At 53.2% G+C, this 21,364-nt stretch overlaps 1 protein-coding gene across 1 annotated transcript in view; it reads left to right on the top strand.

Annotated features, from left to right (window-relative positions):
* The first annotated feature begins 5,708 nt into the window (after positions 1 to 5,708).
* ACOT7 (acyl-CoA thioesterase 7) overlaps positions 5,709 to 21,364 on the top strand; it is an 88,445-nt gene continuing 72,789 nt past the window's right edge. The window contains 2 exon segments of the mRNA XM_057745609.1: positions 5,709 to 5,790; positions 5,793 to 5,838. Coding sequence (XP_057601592.1) covers positions 5,709 to 5,790; positions 5,793 to 5,838 — 128 coding nt within the window.

Raw genomic sequence — 21,364 nt, 5'->3', positions numbered from 1 at the left:
AATGGCAAATGTCACTGAGATGAGTAATGGGAAATCTGAGCTTGAATTCAGAACTCTGGGTCTAAACCTAGTGCTCTTTTTAAATTAACCTTATATTTTTAAATAATCTCCAACTTACAGAAAAACCATGAAAATAACACATACAAAGAATTCCCATATACCTTTACCAGATATTTTTAACATATCACTTCTGTTTTATTATCTCTCTCTCGTTCTTTTTTTTTTTTTTTTTTACATTTATTTTTTATTTTTTTTATTTTTTGGGGGGTACACCAGGTTCAATCATCTGTTTTTATACATATATCCCCGTATTCCCTCCCTTCCTTGACTCCCCCCCCTCGAGTCCCCCCCACCCTCCCTGCCCCAGTCCTCTAAGGCATCTTCCATCCTTGAGTTGGACTCCCTTTGTTATACAACAACTTCCCACTGACTATTTTACAGTTGGTAGTATATATATGTCTGTGCTACTCTCTCGCTTCGTCTCAGTTTCCCCTTCACCCCCTGCCCCCTCCCATACCTCGAGTTCTCCAGTCCATTCTCTGTATCTGCATCCTTATTCTTGTCACTGAGTTCATCAGTACCATTTTTAGATTCCGTATATGTGAGTTAGCATACAATATTTGTCCTTCTCTTTCTGACTTACTTCACTCTGTATGACAGACTCTAGGTCTATCCACCTCATTACATATAGCTCCATCTCATCCCTTTTTATAGCTGAGTAATATTCCATTGTATATATATGCCACATCTTCTGTATCCATTCATTTGTTGATGGGCATTTCGGTTGCTTCCATGTCCTGGCTATTGTAAAGAGTGCTGCAATAAACATTATGGTACAAGTTTCTTTTGGGATTATGGTTTTCTTTGGGTATATGCCCAGGAGTGGGATTACTGGATCATATGGTAGTTCTATTTGTAGTTTTTTAAGGAACCTCCAAATTGTTTTCCATAGTGGCTGTACCAACTTACAGTCCCACCAACAGTGCAGGAGAGTTCCCTTTTCTCCACACCCTCTCCAACATTTGTGGTTTCCAGACTTTGTGATGATGGCCATTCTGATTGGTGTGAGGTGATACCTCATTGTGGCTTTGACTTGCATTTCTCTGATGATTAGTGATGTTGAGCATCTTTTCATGTGTTTGTTGGCCATCTGTATGTCTTCTTTGGAGAAATGTCTATTTAGGTCTTCTGCCCTGTCTGGCTTATTTCACGTAGAGTAATGCCCTCAAGGTCCATCCATGTTGTCTCAAACAGCAGGATTTCCTTCTTTTTCATGGCTGAATGATATTCATATTCATATGTACACATCTCACATTTTCTTGATCCATTCATCCGCTGATAGACATTTAGGTTGTTTCCATACTTTGGCTATTGTGAATAGTGCTGCTATGAACGCGGGAGTGCAGAAATCTCTTCCAAGATAATGGTTTCACTTCCTTTCGAAATATCCCCAGACGCAGGGGGTTGCCGATCATAGGGTAGTTCTATGTTTAATTTGTTGATATTGCTATTTTCTATAGTGGCTGCATCCATTTACATTCCCACCTGCAGTCTTAAGAGTTCCCTTTTCTCCACGTCCTCCCCAACTTATTATCTCTTATCTTCTGGATAACAGCACAGAGTGTTAGATCTTTGTATGCATGGGTTGACACTGTCTATATTCTTTGGATCTTCCTTCTTTTCCTCAGCACTGTGAATCTGCGTTGGGGGTGTAACTGAAGTTCACAGGTTCTCATGGTCCCTCGGTATTGCAGTGAAGAGTGTGTCACAGTGCACTTTTCCAGTCTACTGCTGATGGGCATCTGAGTCATGTCCAGTTTCGGGTTATTACAAACAGTGCTGCTATGAAAGCTTTTTGAAGTGTATTTAGGTGCACCCATGCTCCATATATAGGATATATACCTAGTAGTGGAGTTGCTAGGTCAAAGGGTATGGCTGTTTTCTTTCTTTTCTTTTAAAAAATGTTTATTGGAATATAGTTGCTTTTTTTTTTTTTTTTCCGCAATGGATGTCCAGTTGCTTCAGCACCATTTTTTTTGTTTGTTCATTTGTTTGTTGCTTTTGTTTCTTTTTTTTTTTTTTTCCGGCTCTGCCACACGGCTTGTGGGATCTCAGTTCCCGTACCAGGGACTGGACCCGGGCCATGGCAGTGAAAGCCTAGAATCCTTACCACTAGGCCACCAGGAAACCCCCTTATTTTCCAGTTAAGTAATTATTTTCTCTTATTTTCCAAGGAGGTTATACCAATTTATACTCCACCATCAGTGTATGAGTTCCTGTTGCTTCATATCAGTTATTCCATACTGACATGAAAAAATAATAAAACAGATGAGTGGTTAGATGGTAACAGTACAAAAAATATATAAATGAAAAGTAGGGCCTTACCCCCTAGTCCTTTTCCTCAAAGGTTACAAGTGTCAACAGTTGTGTCTTTCCATAAAAATTTGAATAAATTTTTAAATAATGTATTTAAGTTTATTACAATTTGTGGACAATATTTCTGGTCCAAAGAAAGAGTGTGAAAAACGTCTGCTGCTGTTAACTATGCTGCCGCTGGTAAACCTCTCTTGGTTCGATCATTTTTATGTGTTTACTGAGTGCCTATTATGCGCTAGGCACTCTTCTAGGAGCTTGGGATAGAGCTACGAACAAGATAGTTAAAAATTCCTGCCCTCAGGGAACATATATTCTAGTTAGGGGAGAAACACTAAACTGATGAGTAAGACGTATATTAAATGGTATTAAGCACAAAGGAGAAAAATAAGCCAGGAAAAAGGAGAGGGAATGTGGAGGAGTTGTAATTTTCGACGGGATGGCCAGGGAAGGCCTCGTTTAGGTGACATCAGACTTGAGGATGTGAGCCCCATGGGTGCCTGAGGAAAGGGTGGGCTGGCTGTACCCGGGACCATCAGAGGGGTCACACGGCTGGGGATAAGTGAGCACGGGGGAAAGCAGGAGATGAGGCCAGATGTACAGAGGTAGGTGGGGGCAGATTCCTGAATCACAGGGAGACGTGATCACTTTCTAGGCTGATTTTGAACATAGAGCCGGCAGGATTTGCCGATAGGCTGGATGAAGGGTGTGAGACAAACTGTTAGCTTGAGCTACTGGAAGGAAGGGATTGTAATTTACAGAGATGGGGAAGATTGCAAGAGAAGCAAGTTCCGGGGCAGCCTGAGGAAACAACCACATTGAGCTGTCACCCCGGCAAGGGACATCGCATCTGGAATTTAGAGGAGGGGTCTGGGCTGGAGATATATGGGAGTTGTTCAGTAGGTGGGATTTAAAGCCATGAAATACATGTGAGGGCTGCTTGGGGTTTCTCCAAAGTCCTGAGACGTCTGAAGGCGGGGGGTGGGGGGGGGGCAGGCGGACCAGCAGAGCAGGCTTGAGCAGAGAGGCCAGAGGAGTAAGGAGTACGTGTCAAGGAATAAGCATTTCAAGAAGACAGGGATCCTGTCAGCTCAATGCTGTTGCGAAGCAAGATGACTTCTGACAAAGGATTATTGGATTTAGCAACTTGCAAGGAATTAGTGACCTTGATAAACTGAGTGGTCAAGACAAAAGCCAGAATGGAACGGGTTCCAAAGAGGACAGGAGGGAGTAAGAGGAGAGAGGCTGCAGGCATAAACTGCTTTTTCGAGAAGTTTTGCTGAGAGAGAGGGATAGAAATGGCCCCAGTAGCTTGAGAAGAAGGTATGAAAAAATGGCGAGGTGAGAGACTCTGTGAGATGAGTGTAAACCCATAACTCTACAGCCAAGACAACTCATGATGTTTCTGCTTAAGGGATTGGGCCCCCACTGCTCTCCTTGAAAACAGGGCAACTTCATAAACCATTGGTAATCACACACAAAAGTGGCTCCCCTCGGAGCACCATTTTCTCTCCAGAGAATCCAGGACACAGTACTATCAGGGTTGAGCTGTTATCTTCTCTGGCTTCCTCTGCCCCCAGGGAGCTGTCATCATAGATGCTGTCTCGGGCCAATGGGCCACACCCTTTTCAAAGGTTCAGATGTTGCTAAGGTCACGTTTTTGCCCCGCTCTGGGAGGTACCTGGCTATTTAATCCTGAACCACTCAGCCCATTCCCCAGTCTGGGAATTTAGTCCAGCAGGTGGTCAGAGCCAGGCTTTTTGTGTCCTGGCTCTGACCCCAATCAGGTTTTGGGCTTTTCGAAGAACACAATGGGGACTTCCCTGGTGGTCCAGTGGTTGAGTCTGTGGGCCCAATGCAGGGGGCCTGGGTTCCATCCCTGGACAGGAAAGTAGATACTGCATGCTGCAACTTAGGGCCTGCATGCCACAACTAAAGATCTCATATGCCGCAATGAAGGTCTCACACGCAGCAATGAAGCTCCCGTGTGCCACAACTAAGACCTGGCTCAGCCAAATAAATACATATTAAAAATAAAAATAAAAAAAGGAAGAAGAAGAACAGAATGTCTCCAACTCTCCCGGTGATGAGCCCACCTATACAAGTAGGGCAGGGCCTCAGTAAGTCCTCATTCCCTTGCACTGTCTGGGAAGGGCTGTTTAGAGAGAGACAGAATGAGCAGGGAAAGTGAGCACAGAGAGGAAGACAGTGCTGGGGCCCTGACTTTCATTATCTCGTTGAAGCTTCCCAAAGGTCTGGAAGGTGAGTGTTATTGCACCCATTTAACAGATAAAGAATCTGCCTTGCCTAAGGATCTGAAGCCGGCCATTGTGCCTGGGTGCCCTCGTAAGGAATCCATCCGTTTCAGGACCCATCCCGGAAAAAGGTGCTGGCTATGTAGGCTTGGTGACTCGGTGCTTGCACGCTAGAAAACGAAATTCTCAGTGTAATGATATTGACATGACAGACACGATCTGGTCTGCTCCTTCTGCTCCCTGGATGTGGGCTGCCTCCGGTCTGGTAACGCAAAGCAACCAGGATGAGCTGTTCAGTTTAGCACCAACGGGCGAGCTTGAGCTCCCTGGGTTTTGATGTTTAAAGATCTGACGACAAAAGCAACTGAAGCGCAGCGTAAAAACTTGGGGAAAAGTCGCCTCTCACAGGGAGTAAAAAGGTCTCCGAAATCCCAGCATGTAGACGTGACCCCCTTCCCCCTTCTCCCGGGGTGGGGGGGGGATGCTGCGACACGGACGGCACCGCCGGGCACATGGTGCGCAACGCGAACCACCAAGCATCTTCAGGGCCCCTCCCTGCAGGACACGCACCCCCAGGCACACGCCCGGCAGGTCACTTCGGGACGACCCTGGGCGGTGCGGGGCGGAGCCCGGGCCCCGGCTCCCCGCCAGCCGCCGCGCGCGCTCGCAGCGGAGACCCCCGCCGCGGCCCCGTGGCCCGCGCTCCCCGCGCTGCGCCCCCACGCGCCTCCCAGCCCGGCCGGGGACGCGCCCGTACGGGGAAGCGCCCCCACGGCCCGCCCAGGGCCGGCGTGAGCGGGCGCGTTCCCCGCGGGCGCACGCCTAGGCCCCCCGCCCCCGACACCCCCACCCGCGCCGGCGCCGCCCAACCGCCCCCGAACCTTCCGGAAACGGCGCCCGGCCGCTGCCAGCAGCGGACGCGGGTGGAGGGGGAAGGGGCGAGAGGGGCCTGCGCCGGCCGGGGGGCGGGGCGCGGGAGGGCGCGTGGGGCGGGGCCCCGACGGAGGCCGCGTCCGATTCGCCGCCGGCGCGCAGGCCCCGCCTCCCAGGCGCGCAGGCCCCGCCTCCCCCTCCCCCTCCATGGCGCCTCCCGGGCTCATTCATTCCGCGCCCCGCCGGCCAGACACCTGCGCGCTCCCTTCGCCGCCGCCGCCGCCGCCACCATGTCGGGCCCCGCCGCCGAGGCCCCGTCCGCCATCCAGATCTGCCGGTAAGAGGGGTGCGCGGACGGCCGGCCCGGACTCCGAGCCACCGCCCCGGCCCGGCCGCCCTCCGCCGGCCCCGCGCCCTCCCCTCCCCGGCCCCCCGGCTCCCCGGGCCCCCGGTTCCCCGGCCCCCAGTCCCCGCCCGCCGCGGCCGGGATGCGCCTGCGACGCCGCAGAGCCGGCAGCCGCCCCGCGCGCCCCCGCCGCATCTCCGGGCCGCGCAGGCCGTGTGCGCGAGGACGCGGCGCGGCGCCCTTGCCGGGGCGGCGGTCGCAGCGCAGCCCCCCCCCCGCCCCGCGCCCCCAGGAGCCCCCCAAGTCGGGGTCGTCATCCGGGCGGTGGTGCTGGAGCCAGCCTGGCCCCCCACCCCCGGCACGTGCGGCGCAGGTGACGCGGGGCGGCGGCCGGAGCCGGCCGAGCCCTCCGGTGGGCGCCCGAGTGGGCGGGGGCTGCAGACACGCAGTCCCTCCCGGGGCCCCGCCGCGGTTTTTTTTTTTTTTTTTTTCGGGGGGGTGAGCGGGTAGGGAGGCGGCTGTTAACAGGAAGGACAGGAAATGCCTTTCCCCTCTAGCAGTTCCCGGCTGAGAACAGGGGCTGGTCCTCTGAGCCCGGCAGCATCTTACACAAAGGGGACCGAGGGCCGCTCTCGTCGGGGACCGCCTCTGCCTTCCTCCACCCGCACCGCTGGATGCGAGGCCCCGAGGTCGCGAGCCGCCTCCCTTCCGACGCATGTGGGAGGGCGGCCTCAAGGTTACTTCCCATTCCTTCGGACGGCACGGAAGCGGGCGCGGTGGCGGCCCCGGAGCCGGGGCTGAGGAAGGGCGAGGCGCCCGGGAGAGCAGAAGCGGCCTCGTGCGCCGCCGACGGGGACCCCGCCTTCCTGTTTGGGGCCGGAGCCTCAGATTTGGAGGCTGGGCGTCACGCTGACCTTGGGTCCACGCCAGGTTAGGTTCCTGTGGGCGGTGACCTCTGGCAAGAGGCGAGGGCCGGGCGCACAGCCACGGATCCGTGGAGTGCCCTGAACCCAGCCCCACCGTCCTTTCCTGACCCCAAGGTCAGGTTTGACTTTCTTCTAGGCAGAGAAAATCTTTGGAGGAGCCTTGCGCCATTGATTTGTTATTGGCCGAGTGGCTGTCTTGGCCCCACCCACTCCAGGTTCCCGGGGCAAAAATAATAGAAGTAACTGAAATTGGGCGGCACGGATCTGGAAGAGAGCCCTTGGGTCACAGTCTCTGCCTCATACTGGCCGGGTGACCTTGGAGTTCATCATCTGCAAAGGGCTTGTAGCATCTCTCATCTGGCTTGGTTTGCCCAGCGTCCCTGGGAGAGAGGATGGCAGGGATCTCACTGCTCTTGCCTGGTGGAGGAAATCGAGGTCCCGATAGACCCATTGCCTCTGTAAGGTCATCCAGCCACAAGAGCCCCGGGGGTGGCGGGGTGCAGCTCCTGACTGGTCTTCTGTCTCCAGACCCACTTTTTTTCTACCAAGCTCCCTGCAAAAGATTTCAATCCCCTCATGGAAGTGGGGCTTTTATTTACTTCATCAGGATGACGGATAGCCCATCTGTACACATTACCTTTCTAAAAGCCAGCTTCTAATGCAGTTAATAGGCTTTTGGATAGCCTGGACACTTGCTCACGTTCGCACACTTCTTCTCACCCGCGGGATTGCTTCCCGGGCTGCCTCTCGCATATCCACAATGGCGTATTGTCTCTGATTGGGGACACGGGCAGAACACCTGGCTGAGGTGAGCCTCAGGTGGCCAACGCAACTGCCAAAGGGGATTGGGGGGGTGGTCATGAGGCCCATGGCCACAAGGCTTGGCCTAGAGAAACCCCAGGACACTGGAGTGGATGCAGCTGGGTGGGGTGCCCTTTAAGGACATCGGAGCTGACACCCCATATTGAAAGAGGAGCCTCCTGGCCCAGGGCAACCCAGCCCATGAATTTAACAAGCTTCACTGGAGACCTCCAAGGAATGAAGTGGCCTGCGGGAGGGGCACCGTCGTGGAAAATACAGTCCCCAGCTTAGGGGGTTCACAGTCCAGCAGGGAGAGGATGCCACAACCCCCACCATCCTAGACAATTAAGAGTGGGCCCATGCTCTCGGTTCAGAAGGAAGTGTTGAAGGGCTAGGGGCTCCAAAGGCTGGGGAGGGCAGTGGTCAGAGCCAGCTCTGCCATCCCAGGCCTGGGTGTGAATTTGGCCTCTGCCCCTTGGCAGCTGCCTAACTTTCTGTGCCCCTTTTTATTGTGGGTTGTTCTGAGTGCTAGAGAACGTGTCTCTAGTACCTGGCAGAATGGCTGGCACCTTGTAAGTAAATGGAAGCTCTTTTTGTCTGAAAAGTGGGACCCAGGCTCAGGAAGCCAAGGGCCTAGGTTTGAATTCCAGCTCTGCCTGTTGCAGTTGTGGGCTTTAGGCCTCAATACTCTTGTCTATGAATCAGAGATCATAACAGTGCCTGTTTCCAGGTGGCTGTGAGGGTTAGAACCTTTGGCACATTGCTGGGCAGTTGCAAACAAGGGGAGTAGTTTATTCCCGGGAGCTTGAACTTTGGACAGCCAGGCCACTGCGGCTTGCTGTCCCCTCCTTTTTTTTTTTTATTTTTTTAATTTTTTTTTGGGGGTACACCAAGTTCAATCATCTGTTTTTATACACATATCCCCGTATTCCCTCCCTTCTTTTTTTTTTTTTTTTTTTTTTTAAATTTTGGCCGCAACCAGGGATCAAACCCATGCCCCCTGCAGTGGAAGTGCCGCATTCTCACCTCTGGACCACCAGGGAATTCCCATGTCTCCTCCTTGTTTTGATTGGGCCCTGCAGATGCAGGCTCTGGGACAGCATTTAAAGTCTCAGAAGAGCATTTTTCTTTTGATTTATTCTGAGTGATGTTAATTCACATTTTGTCAGCAAATTGATTTTTTCCTTGTTGGACTCAGAGTTCTAGAATGTCAGACCCAGAACGACCCCTAGAAATCCCCAACCCAACTCTGTCATTTTACAGATGGGGGAAAATGAAGCTCTCAGAGGTTAAAGACTTGGCCTAGGGTGGCCTCCAACCCTGACGGCCAAGGGAGCGAACACAGCAATGGGTTTTTCCCTGCCTCACTAGTTCCCCGACCAAGGTACCAGGATTGAATCCGGGCCCCCTGCAATGGAAGCGGAGCCCTAACCACTGGACTGCCAGGGAATTCCTTTTTTTTTTTTTTTTAAGGTAAGGTAATTGTATTGCAGTTATGCTTACTTTAAAAAACAACCTTTGGGACTTCTCTGGTGGTCCAGTGGGTAGGACTCCGTGCTCCCAGTGCAGAGGGCCTGGGTTCAATCCCTGGTCGGGGAACTAGATCCCGCATGCATGCCACAACTAAAGATCCCACATGCCGCAATGAAGATCCTGAGTACCGCAACTAAGACCCTGGTGCAGCCAAAATAAAAACGAAACAAAAAACCCCCACAACTTTTACTGAGGTATAATGTACATACCATAGAATGCGCCTGTTTTTAACGTACGGTTCACTTTTGACAAATGTGTACACCTGTGTATGATCACAGTTGTGACGGAGAACGTTTCCATCACCTCAGAAGTGCCTCCTGCCCCTTTGCAGCTGGTGTCCTCCCAGCTCTGGCCCCTGGCAAACAGCTCTGCTTTCTGTCGCTATAGTTTTGCGTTTTCTAGAGTTTCTCATCAGTGCAGTCATAGACTCAGTGCAGTGCTTGTGAGTTTCACTTGCGTGTGCATGGGGGGGGGGTGTGTATCAGTGATTTTAAAAAAAATGATTTATTTATTTGGCTGAGTTGGATCTTCATTGATGCGTGCAGGCTTTCTCTAGTGGTGGTGCGCAGGCTCCTCATTGCATTGGCTTCTCTTGTTGTGGAGCACGGGCTCTAGGTGTGTGGGCTTCAGTAGTTGTGGTTCCTGGGCTCTAGAGCGCAGGCTCCGTAGTTGTGGTGCACGGGCTTAGTTGCTTCTCAGCACATGGGATCTTCCCGGGCCAGGGAAGTCCCACAGTGATTCTTGCTGTTGTTGCCTAGTAGTTTCCATTTTCTTTTCATCAGACAATGAACATTTGAGTTCTTTCCAGCTTTGGGTAGTTATGAAAACATTTCACAGTTGCAGATTTTGAAACATTTAGAACAGGGACTTCCCTGGTGGTGCAGTGGTTAAGAATCTGCCTGCCAGTGCAGGGGACACAGGCTTGAACCCTGGCCCGGGAAGATCCCACATGCCATGGAGCAGCTAAGCCCATGCGCCACAACTACTGAGCCTGCGCTCTAGAGCTCACGTGCCGCAACTACTGAAGCCTGCAAACCTAGAGCCGGTGCTCCACAACAAGAGAAGCCACCACAATGAGAAGCCCGCGCACCACAATGAAGAGTAGCCCACGCTGGCCGCAACTAGAGAAAGCCCGTGCAGCAACGAAGACCCAACACAGCCAATAAAAAATAAATAAGTAAATACATTTATAAAAACAAAGCAAAACAAAAACATTTAGGATGTAGCTGAGGAAACTTGAACATTCACGTGATATTTAATGACACTTAAGAGGAGTGCCTTTTTACTTGCTAGATGGGGTGCTGCCCAGTTCACTAATTGTTGAATAAAGCCAGTTAGAAAAAAGATTACATTAGGAATTTGTAGTACATTTGAGGTGGAATATTTGTTTTGTGGTTCTGTTTTTATCTTTCGGCCACGCCGCCTGGCTTGTGGGATCTTAGTTCCCTGACCAGGGGTGCAACCCTGGGGCCCCTGGCGGTGAGAGCCCTGCGCCCTAACCGCGGGACCACCAGGGAAGTCCTGTGGTTCTGTTCTTCAATGGAGTCTTTACCTTTTGGAGGGAATGCTGAGGTATTTACAGATGCCCAGCCGTGCTGCCTGAGACTTATTTCACACTCACCTGGAGTGGGGAGGGGATGGAACAGAGGGGAACCGGAGCCCACGGTTTGGAGCTGTTTGCTGGGGACCGGGGGACTCATTTCCTTCTCTCTGCCCTGGTAAGCGTTGGAATGTTTTCCACAATAAAGAATAAAAAGGAGTCCTGGCTGCAGACCTACTGCCTCTGCATCTTCTTCCCCCAGCTCTCCGCGGGAGCCTGGGAGCTCCCGTCTGACGTGGGGACAGGGAAACTTTGACGTTCCTCCTTGTGGTTGCAGCTTCTTTCCTCAGCTGCCCTGCTGTCCCAGGACCCTTGTGCTGGTTGGCAGCCTCCCAGCCCTCTTGACACCTGCTGTGCCAGCGGGGGTGGAACTGCTCCTCCCTGCTCGGGCCTGATTGGTGGTCCCGGAGATGGGCATCTTGGTGGGTGTGGCTCACAGACCCACCTGTTTCCCTCCATCAAAAGGACCCGGCCCTGTTCTGGCCTTCATCCCTCATTTGCTCACAGCAGAGACAGACTCTCACGTCACACCACCATGACTGTCCTGAATTTCTTGTATCACGGGACCTGCAGCCTGTGAGAGCAGCAGGAGCTGCCGGCTGCTGGGAGGAGGGGCGGTCTCTAGAGGAGGCCCTGGGAGCAGAGACCCGCCGCGTTCCAGTGCGGAGGGGCAGGCCCTGGGGAGGCAGAGAGGCGGCTGTAAGCCTGGTGCCGGGCTCTGGGGGAGCAGTCTGACCCGCGTGCCCCGGATGAAGCTGCTCACCTCGCTTCTCCATCTCCGCGAGCTGGGCAGGCAGGCCGCCTCCAGGAGGCCAGCCACTGTCCAGGAGTGTATGGTGTCCAGGAGCTCCGAGGGGCCCGGGGAGAGATGGTGGGCTTCCAGCCGGGCCATTGGAACCAGATCTGCTCTGCTGTATCGACCTTGTGTCACTGAAAGGTAGGATGATGGGGACACTTCTGTGCCGCGCTCGGCCCTTGGGGTCCAGCCTGTGAGGCAGACTGGACAGCCTGCCCCAAGCCATGTGACTTGGGATGTCCTGGTAGTGGTTTGGAGTGGACAGTGGGTGCTGGATGTGGGACGAGCTGCGTGGGATCGAGCGTGCCCCCTATGTGTTCATTCTCAGTGGAGACTTGGCATTTTTTTCCCCAGGGACCCCACTCAGCTTTGTTGGAGGAGGTGGGCTTTGAAGGCTTGGGGCGAGCCTGGCAATCAGAGCATCCTGGGGGCCGGCAGCTGTGCTGGCAGAGCTCTCCCTGCACCCACGCTGCCCAGTGGGCTGGGGTGCGGGTGTCTGCTCTCCCTAGGGTGGGGGTTCCGCTGAGATTTTGGATCAACAGGCTGGAGCAGGGCGGGGGTGCTGTCCTCTCGCGATTGGCTAATCCTCAGCGGAGTCGTGAACTTCACAGAAGTCTGCTTGAGTGGGCGTCTGCCTGCCCCTTTGTGCCAGCTTCATCGAGCACCCTGTTGACTCACCCCTGAAGTGTGCAGTTCAGTGGCTTTCCGAGCATCAGAGTTGGGCAGCCACCACCGTGTCAATTTAGAACATTTTCATGACCTCAAAAAGAACCCCCGTCCCCTTTAGCCATTTCTCCCCATTCCCCCTAGTTTATCTTCTTTCTCTATAGATCTGCCTGTTCTGGTCATTTCTTGTCAAGGGAACCATGTGGTGTAGGCTTTGTGTCTGGCCTCTTTCACTCAGCCTCACGTTTGCAGGGTTCATCTGTGTTGTCACGCGTGTCAGTGCTTCCTTCATAACTTTCCCCTGTGCGGGGATGTGCCGCTCTGTGTATCAATTCCTCAGTGGGTGCACGTTTCAGTGTTTCCAGCTTTTTGGCTATCATGCATAAGTGTACTATGAACACTCCTGCACAGGCTTTTGTGTGGACATACATTTTTATTTCTCTCGGGTATATACCTGGTGGGGCAGAATAAGAAATATGTATTTCGTTTTTGTCCCTGGGTCCTGGCATAGAGCTCCTAAAACCCTTAAAATTTCCTGAGTGGTAGGGTCAATAGGAGTGTCCTTTGTCTTTCTGACAGAGCTCCTAAAACCCTTGGGAAAACCTTGGGTAGTGTATCTTTTGTATGCTAAGGAGATGACCAGTGCCTGGGGTCCCCACGGTAGCTTCAGGATGGGGCTGGTCTCCAGAATGACCTTGGCAGGGTTGGAGGGGTGGGACTTTCAGCCGCACCCAAGACCTGGGAGTTGGGGGATAGGGCCTTGGGGGTTGAGTTAATCACTGCCGATTTAATCTAATCCAGTCTAATCTAATCGATCTTGCCTCTGTACTGAATTTCCCTAAAGCCCCTAACAGTGGAGTTTGGCGAGCTTCCCAGTTGCTGAGTTACCTATAGGTGCTGGGAGGATGGTGCTTGCAGAGAGGCTGTTGAATTCTGCTCACCCGACCTTCACCCCATCCTTACCCTGTGCTGTGGGTCTCCTCGTGCGGCTGTTTCTGAGCCGTATCCCTTTTAATAAGTCGGTAACCCTGAGTTCTGAGTCCTGTGAGCTGCTCCAGCAACTTACCCAACCCAAGGAGGGGTCAGAACTGCACCCAGTTATAGGCCACCTGGCTGGTGGCCAGGACGTGGAGAATTGGCTGGTGTGAGGAAGAGCCCCACACATTTGCTGTCAGGTGGTGTGAGTGAAAAGAGCTCACCCAGGGGTGCAGTTGCTGGGCCATGGGGTTACTTTGTTTAACCTTCAGAGGAACTGTGGGAATGTTTTCCTGAGCTGCCGCCCTGCTTCACACCCCGCCGCAGCGTGCGGCTACACCTCCTCGCTAACACTTGTGTATTCATTCATTTATTTATTCATTTGGTTGCACCGGGTCTTAGTTGCAGCACGCGAACTCTTGCGGCTTGCATGTGGGATCTAGTTCCCTGATCAGGGATCGAAGCCGGGCCCCCTGCATTGGGAGCGTGGAGTCTTGTCCGCTGTGCCACCAGGGAAGTCCCATGGCCAACACTGGTTATCTGCAGTTTTGCTTGTAGCCACGCTGGCAGGTGTGCAGTGGTAGCTCACTGTGGTTTCGCCTGGAATTTCCTAGATGATTAGTGACGTGGAGCACCTTCTCATGTGCTTATCAACCATTTGTACATTTGGAGAATTGTCTATTCAGGTCCTTTGGCTATTTTCCAGTTGGCTTGCCTTTTTATTATTGAGTTGTAAGAGTTCCTTCTGTATATTTTTTTAAAGATTTATTTTATTATTTATTTTGTTTATTTGGCTGTGTTGGGTCTTAGTTGCTGCACGCGGGCTTTCTCTAGTTGCTGCGAGCGGGGGTTACTCTTAGTTGCGGTGCGAAGCGGTGTGAGGTTTTCTCATTGTGGTGGCTTCTCTTGTTGCGGAGCACGGGCTCTAGGCTTGTGGGCTTCAGTAGTTGTGGCACCTGGACTCAGTAGTTGTGGCTCACTGGCTTAGTTGCTCCGCAGCATGTGGGATCTTCCTGGATCAGGGCTCAAACCCGTGTCCTCTGTATTGGCAGGTGGATTCTTAACCAGTGCGCCACCAGGGAAGCCCCTCCTTCTATATTCTTATTATTTATTTATTTTGGGCCGCACCATGGGGCTTGCGAAACCTTAGTTCCCCAAGCAGGGATTGAACCCAGGCAGTGGAGGCACGGAGTCTTAACCACTGGACTGCCAGGGAAGTCCCTCCTTCTATATTCTAGATACAAATCCCTTCTCAGCTATATGATTTGCAAAAATTTTCTTCCATTCAGGGGGTCGTCTTTTCACTTTTTATGTTATCTCTTGAAGCACAGAAGCTTTACAATTTCGATGTAGTCCAGTTTATCTTTTTTTTTGTTACTTATGGTTTTGTTATCTTAAGAAACCATTGTCAAATATAAGGTCACAGAGCTTCCCTGTGTTTTCTATGAAGAGTTTTACAGTTTCAGCTCTTACATTAAGGCTTTGACCTATTTTGAGTTCTTCCTCGTAGATGTTGGGTCCTGAGAAATAGTTGCTGAGTGGCTGAATTACTGGTCAAGGTCACAGACTGGTAAGTGTGCTGCAGGAAGGGGGTCCCCTTCCAGGGCCCGAGAGATGGCTCTTGTCTAACACCCGGACGTGAATTGTCCGAGGAGACGCACGTGCTGACAAAGCAGGAGACTTTATGGGGAAGGGGCGCCCGGACGGAGAGCAGGAGGGCGAGGGAGCCCAGGAGGACGGCTCCCCACGGGGCTCGCAGTCTCGGGTGTATGGTGATGGGGTCAGTTTCCGGGTCGTCTCCGGCCAGTCACGCTGACTCAGGGTCCTTCCCGGTGGCCACGCAACCGCTCAGCCAAGATGGATTCCGGCGAGGAGGATTCTGGGAGGTGGGTAGGGCCTGTGGACTGGCGTCTCCTTCTGACCTCTCCCGAATTCTTCCGGTTGGTGGTGGCTCGTTCGTTCCGTGTTCCTCACCAGGACCTCCTGTCGTGCGATAACTCATGCGGACGGTCACCGTGGCGCCTGGCCAGGGTGGGCAGTGTCCGCCAGTGTTTCCCTCACAAGTGGAGGGCTGAAACCACAAGCCTCCTGACTTCACCTGCGGCTTCTTCTGGCTTCTCCCAGCTTGCTTTGAGCCCTGTTTCCGAGGGTCGTTGATTCCTGACCCCGAGGACAGAACCAGAAAGTCCACGCGCGACAGTAGGAGTCCTGTCCTGTAGGATGCAGGGCGCTCATTACGCACGCCATTTCCTTGAGGAGAGGCAGCTCTGTGTGCGGTCTGTGGGTGAGGTCCGTGTCTCTCTGCCCGCCCTCCACCTCCCTGAACACCAACCCCCATCCCCGCTGACCTTTCTACCCCTTCCTCCACGCCCCAGTGTTGTTCTGTGCCTCAGCCTGTCCCGTGGCAGGTGCTGGCTCTCGCTGCCCGTCAGGGCCGTGCCACACAGCCCAAACCCCTTGGTGCCCTGACTCTGACCCCTGCAGGCCTCAGGGCCCAGAAGCTCAGGCTTGCGGCAGGCCAGGGGCCGGCTGGCGTGACCGTGGCATCTGAGCCAGGTTTACAGCCCTGAGAGTGGGGAAGCTGCATGGGGCAGTCGTGCCCTTTAGTTTGGCCCTGGAAGTACATGTGAATGGGCACTAGAGTAGCTGGCAAATCAGAATTTTAATCCAAACTAGAGAGGTAGCTCTCAGACTGGAAGTGGAAGTGTCCGGGAGAGAGAATTGCTTTTGCAGAGCTAGTTTTCCCACCCTCTTGTTCTGCAGGGAGCAGAGCGTCCCAGCAACTGTTGGGGAGCAGCCCTGTGCCCTGGAGGCAGCGCCCACGTCCTGAGCTGTTGCCTTGCTCCCATCTGCCCCCAGCATCCTGCACACTCACTTGTGCGCAGCTCTCAGCCGTGGGGGCACAGGAATCACCCTTGTTTTACACATGGGGAAGCCGAGGGCAGGAATGACCCGTCCAGGGTCAGCACAGTGGGCACTGGACACCCTGTCCTCCCTCTCGTCGCCTGCCCTAACCAGGCCAGATGCTCCTAGAGGGCGGGGCTGACGATGGAGATGGCTTGGACCTGCCAGCTGCCCTGGAAATGGCCTGCTGCTTCCTTTCGGTTTATGAGTGGGTGGGATTAAAAGGCTAATGTGTGATTTATCTCCCAAGCTCCGCATAAGACTTAGCTTCTCTGAGCCTCAGGTTCCTAGCGGAAAGTGAGCTTCTGATGCCCCAAAGGCCAGGCCGTTGTTCTTGCTGTGCATGTGCCCGTAAGCCCGTGCTGGAGTCTGGGGAATGGGCACCTTACAATTTCCACCCCCATAGAATCTGACTAGTAGGTCCTCCCCGCCCCCCAGGGGCTCCTGACTTTGCTGTCACATGAGGAATGGGGGCTGGGAAACACCCAGGTCTGGACTTTCATGGCACATACCAGCCACCGGCCAAGGGAGATGGGCACTGCCTCTCTCTCCACCTATTCAAAGTCGTGGTTCAGATTCCAGCCTCCTCTTGAGCCAACTAAATATTGCATTACCTTTTGGGCCTTTAGCAGGTGGAAACCTTAGCCTTGTAACTGATCAGGAGGCACAGGGGTGGGTGGCCGTCCCTTTCAGTAAACGCCACGCTTGCTTGGGTGTTTCTTTGCTGTTCTGGTGCTGTGTTGTGTTCATTCAGGTGTAGCTTTGTGACATTGTGATTTATAATAAATATATATTTGGTCTGCATTCTTTTTGCAGGCAGAGTCTAGAACCCTTGGAATTTCCTAAGGGTTGAGTGACAAAGGTGTCTGAATATTCATAACAGACCCCTTCCAAGCACACCCGAGCTTATGTTAATGCGGTGACTTTTGGAAAGTACCTAAGGGTGGGGGCCGGAGGCCAGGGGAGCCAGTCTTGTGATTGTAGGCTTGGAACTTTCAGTCCCGGCCCCCTGACCTCCAGGGAGGGGAGAGGGGCTGGAGGGCGCATCAGTGATTGAATCAGCGGTCAGTGATTTCATCGACCATGCTTATGTCGTGAGGCCCCCGTAAAAGCCCACAAGGATGGGGTTCGGAGAGCTGGGCTGGTGAACCCGTGAAGACTCGGCGCGTGTGACGCTGGGAGAGCACGTGGACCATCGCTCCGCCCTGCCTGTCTCTCCATCTGCCTGTTGGCTCACATCCATTAACGTCCTTTGTAGTACGCTGGTAATCTCGTGAGTAAGTGTGTCTCCTGAGTTCTCTCAGCCTCTCTAACAAATTCATGAAACCCGCCGAGGAGATCGGTGGCACCTCTGTCTGTAGCTGGGCCGTCAGAAGCCCGGGTGACAACCTGGACTTGGAATTGTTGTCTGACGTGGGGGGCGGGGCTCAGGCCCATAAGACTGTGGGTCTGATGCTGTCGCTGCACAGAGTCAGAATTGAGTTTGGAATTGTAGGACACCCAGCCGGTGTCAGAGACAGCGCCCCCACCCCCATGTTGTAACTGGCGACCAGACGCCGGGCTTGTATGTGGAATTTACAGCTTTTTTGCTTTTTTTGGTTTTGTTTTTTGATTGGGAAAGTAACTTAATTTTGTTTGGGGGAGTGGGCAGGGGTCCAGCCTCGGAAGTTCTGGAGTTGCTTCTTGGTACCAGTGGGCTTGGTGACCTTGAGCACGTCGAAGCTCTCACAGCCTGGCTCGGGGCAGGAGCTCACCCACCGTGACAGCATTGCCCATCGGGGCATCACTTCCTGGGCACGGACCCCTGAGGCGCGGAGGGGCACAGGCCCTGGAGCGTAGAGCTCTGACGGCCGAATTGCCTTTGGTGCCCTCGGAAACTGGGTCCTATTTGATGGCTCTTCTGTGCTTTTTTTTTTTTTTTAAAGCAATAGGAATTCTTTTTTTTTTTTAATTTTCTCATTTTTCTTTTTCATGTATTTATTTATTTATTTAATTTATTTATTGGCTGCGTTGGGTCTTTGTTGCTACACACGGGCTTTCTCTAGCTGCTGCGAGCGGGGGCTACGCTTCATTGTGGTGCGTGGGCTCCTCATTGTAATGGCTTCTCTTGTTGTGGAGCACGGGCCCTAGGCACATGCTTCCACATGCTCCGTGGCATGTGGAATCTTCCCAGAGCAGGGCTTGAACCCGTGTCCCCTGCATTGGCAGGCGGATTCTTTACCCCTGTGCCACCTAGGAAGTCTTGTTCTGTGTTTTTCTAATGACAGGCTGGTCCTACCTTGTCATTAAGGTGGGGCTCTTAGCCAGCCCGCAGTTTGCCTAAGGGGTCCGTGTCATCTGAAATGTGGTAGGAATAGTCTGGGTTTTTTTGTTTGTTTTGTTTTGGCTGCACCTTGCAGCTTATGGGATCTTAGTTCCCTGACCAGGAACTGAACCTGAACGCTTAGCAGTGAAAGCCCGAGTCCTAACCACTGGACCGCCAGGGAATTCCTGGTAGGAATAGTCTCAGCCATACCAATGATAATTTTTTGGATTTGATTTTGCTTTTAATTGCTCCCGTGTACCTACCAAGTTTGTACATTTATTTTATATAGTTAATGGAATCTGGAAGAGAATGAATTAAAGAGTACGTTTAGTTTTGTAGGAAATCGCCACACTCTCTGACACCGTGGCGGCACCACGTTGCATCCCCAGAGCCGCGAGCGGGAGGGCGTTCCCGCTGCTCTCCCTCCTCACCTGCGCCTGGTGTTGTGCGGGTCTGGATTTTGGCCGCTCGAGTAGGTGTTGTTTGAGTTTGCGATTCCCTGGTGACCTGTGATGCAGGCAGCTTCTCATGTACTCATTCGTCATCTGTGTGTCTTCCTTCACGAGATGACTGCTCAGACCTCTCGCCCATTTTCGTGTTGGGTTGTTGGGTTTTGCATACAAGTCCTCGTCAGACATGTGTCTCGTAGATATTTTCTCTGTGGCTCTGGCTCCTCCCAGTTGCGAACAGTGCCTCGGCTGTTGCTTCAACTGGCCGGCCAGGAGCTCAGGGCGCCCGGCTTCTCCTAGGTCACGGGAGACCATGGAGGGCGTCACGGCTTCGAAGAACTCTCAGCTCGGCGTGGACCCTCCAGGTTACAGGAGAAGAAGCAGGCCCCAGAGGGGCAGTGACTGACTTGGGGGCACGTGGCCGGCGGGGCAGAGCCACAGCCTGAACCGTGCCTGCGTCTGCCGGGCCAGCCTGCCCTTGGCATTGCTGCACTGCCTCTGGGGCTGGGGGGCGTCTGCCCACACAGTCTGCAGGTGCTGTCTGGCAGGATGGGCTGTTTGGCGCCCGGGATGTCGGGTGGGGCCAGGGTTCTAGAGGCCAAGAGGGTCACCCTTGCTCTCTCCTCAGCCCTTTCGTGATCGAGTCCAGCTTCTCCCCGCTTCCTCCCACCCCAGCCGCCAGGTCCATGTCTTCAGAGGGTATCCTCCCTAGTGCTCTGGGAAGTCTGAGAGCCCCTTCCATGGTGAGACTCAGCTTGGCCATAAGGACCACTGGCTGTAGTACCCTTGGTGACTCTGGAGAAGTCCTCAGGGCCTGCTTGGCTGGCCCCGGGGCTTCACTGCCAGTCCTGTGGGCTGAGAGAGGGGGCTGCGATGGGTGCCTTGGTGGTGCCTGGCGTGCTGGGCGGGTAGTGAGGCCGTACCTGGAGCTCCCAGGGCAGTCTGGCCACCTCCCTCCTGCCTTCTCCGGGCATGGCTATGGAGCTGGGGGTTGAGACACTCTTGGAGAAATGGACTGAGTTCCAGTAAACTCTCCTAGAGTCAGTGACTAAGTAGAATCTACACAGCAACTGTGGGGGGTGGGTGGGAGGGGTATTTATGTATTTTAATTATTGAGGTATAATTTACATACCTGTATGTATTTAAGTTTTAATTTTAATTTCTTATTTTTTTTTTGTAGTTTCCTAGTGTCTAACAGTGTTGAGCATCTTTTCATGTGTGTATTTGTACCTGTGTTTCTTGTTTGGTGAAGTGTCTTCAGGTCTTTTGTCCATTTGAAAAAAATGGGTCTTTGGAAATTCCCTGGTGGTCTAGGGGTTAGAAGTCGGTGCTTTCACTGCCCGAACCGGGTTCAGTTCTTGGTTGGGGAACTAAGATCCCGCAAGCTGTGCGGCGTGTCCCCCCCGCCCCCCGCCACAATTGGGTCTTTGGTTTTCTTACCATTGAGAGTTCTTTTTTTTTTTTAATTTTTAATTTTCTATTGAAGAATAGTTCATTTACAACCATTGGGAGTTCTTTATGTCCCCTGGATGTGTCTCTGGCATGGGGAGGTGGGCTTCCGTGGGAGCAACGTGGCCTCCAATTCTAGGAAAGCGGCTCAGCGCCCCCCTTGCCTTCGCTCTCCTGGGTGCCCGCCCATCCGTTGGGTCGGTTGCTCCTTTGAGCTCCAGCCTGAAAGTCCCTGAGTCTCTCACTTCCCGCCTGTCTCCTTGGTGACCCAGGTGTAGCCCCTGCCCCCTGGGCAGGTGTGGGACAGGTGGAGGGAAGCGGTGCTGCCTTCTCTTGACCTTTCTGAGTTACCAGATGGCTCTGAAAGCTGAAGAACATGGTGGTTGTTCCCCCCCCCAACTGTATACCAGACACACCCCGGTGCCTGTTTTCAGGATGCCCTCAGTCCTCCGAGCTAGCTCTGCTTTGTTTACTGAGTCGTAGAATCACTGCGACTGCAGGCCAGTGTCTAGCTGTGTGTGATGTTCTTTGGGCTAAATTTTGGGAGCACCTTCCTGGGCTCGTCTCTGCACAGCGAGCTCAGGGGCTGCGAGCCGTGCCTGTTTCCCCACAGCTTCGGGCATCTAGTGGTTTGTTTTTCAAACAGCCGTATCGTGATGCAGTTCACATACTGTGAAGTTCACTTGCTCTTTTGGAGGGTGCAGTTTGGTGTTCTGAGGTATGTGCACGCGACTGTTCAACTCCAGAACATTTCATCACCCCGGAGATAAACCCTTGCCCGTTAGCAGTCACTCCCCAGCCCCTCACCCGGCCCCTGGCAGCCACCAGCCTACTGTCTGTCCCTGTGGATGTTCTGTATTAAACGGACTCATGCTCTACGTGGTCTTTTGTGTGTCTGGCTTCTTTCACGTGGCCTGGTGTTTTCAGGGCTCATCCACGTTTTAGTGTTTTCAACGAGAATAATCAGTAAACAGTATAACAGGAATAGGAGGAGTTTTATTTGAGTCCAATTGAGGACCGTAGCCCGGAGGCCAGCCTCTCGGGTAACCCTGAGGGTCTGCTCTGGAGAAGCACGGTTTTCAGCTCCGGTTTACGTCTTGTCAGAACAAAGAG

Source organism: Hippopotamus amphibius, chromosome 1 (assembly GCF_030028045.1).
Source record: "Hippopotamus amphibius kiboko isolate mHipAmp2 chromosome 1, mHipAmp2.hap2, whole genome shotgun sequence".
NCBI lineage: Eukaryota > Metazoa > Chordata > Mammalia > Artiodactyla > Hippopotamidae > Hippopotamus > Hippopotamus amphibius.
Note: the sequence above shows the minus strand (reverse complement) of the source record. Positions and strands in the feature narration are given on the sequence as shown.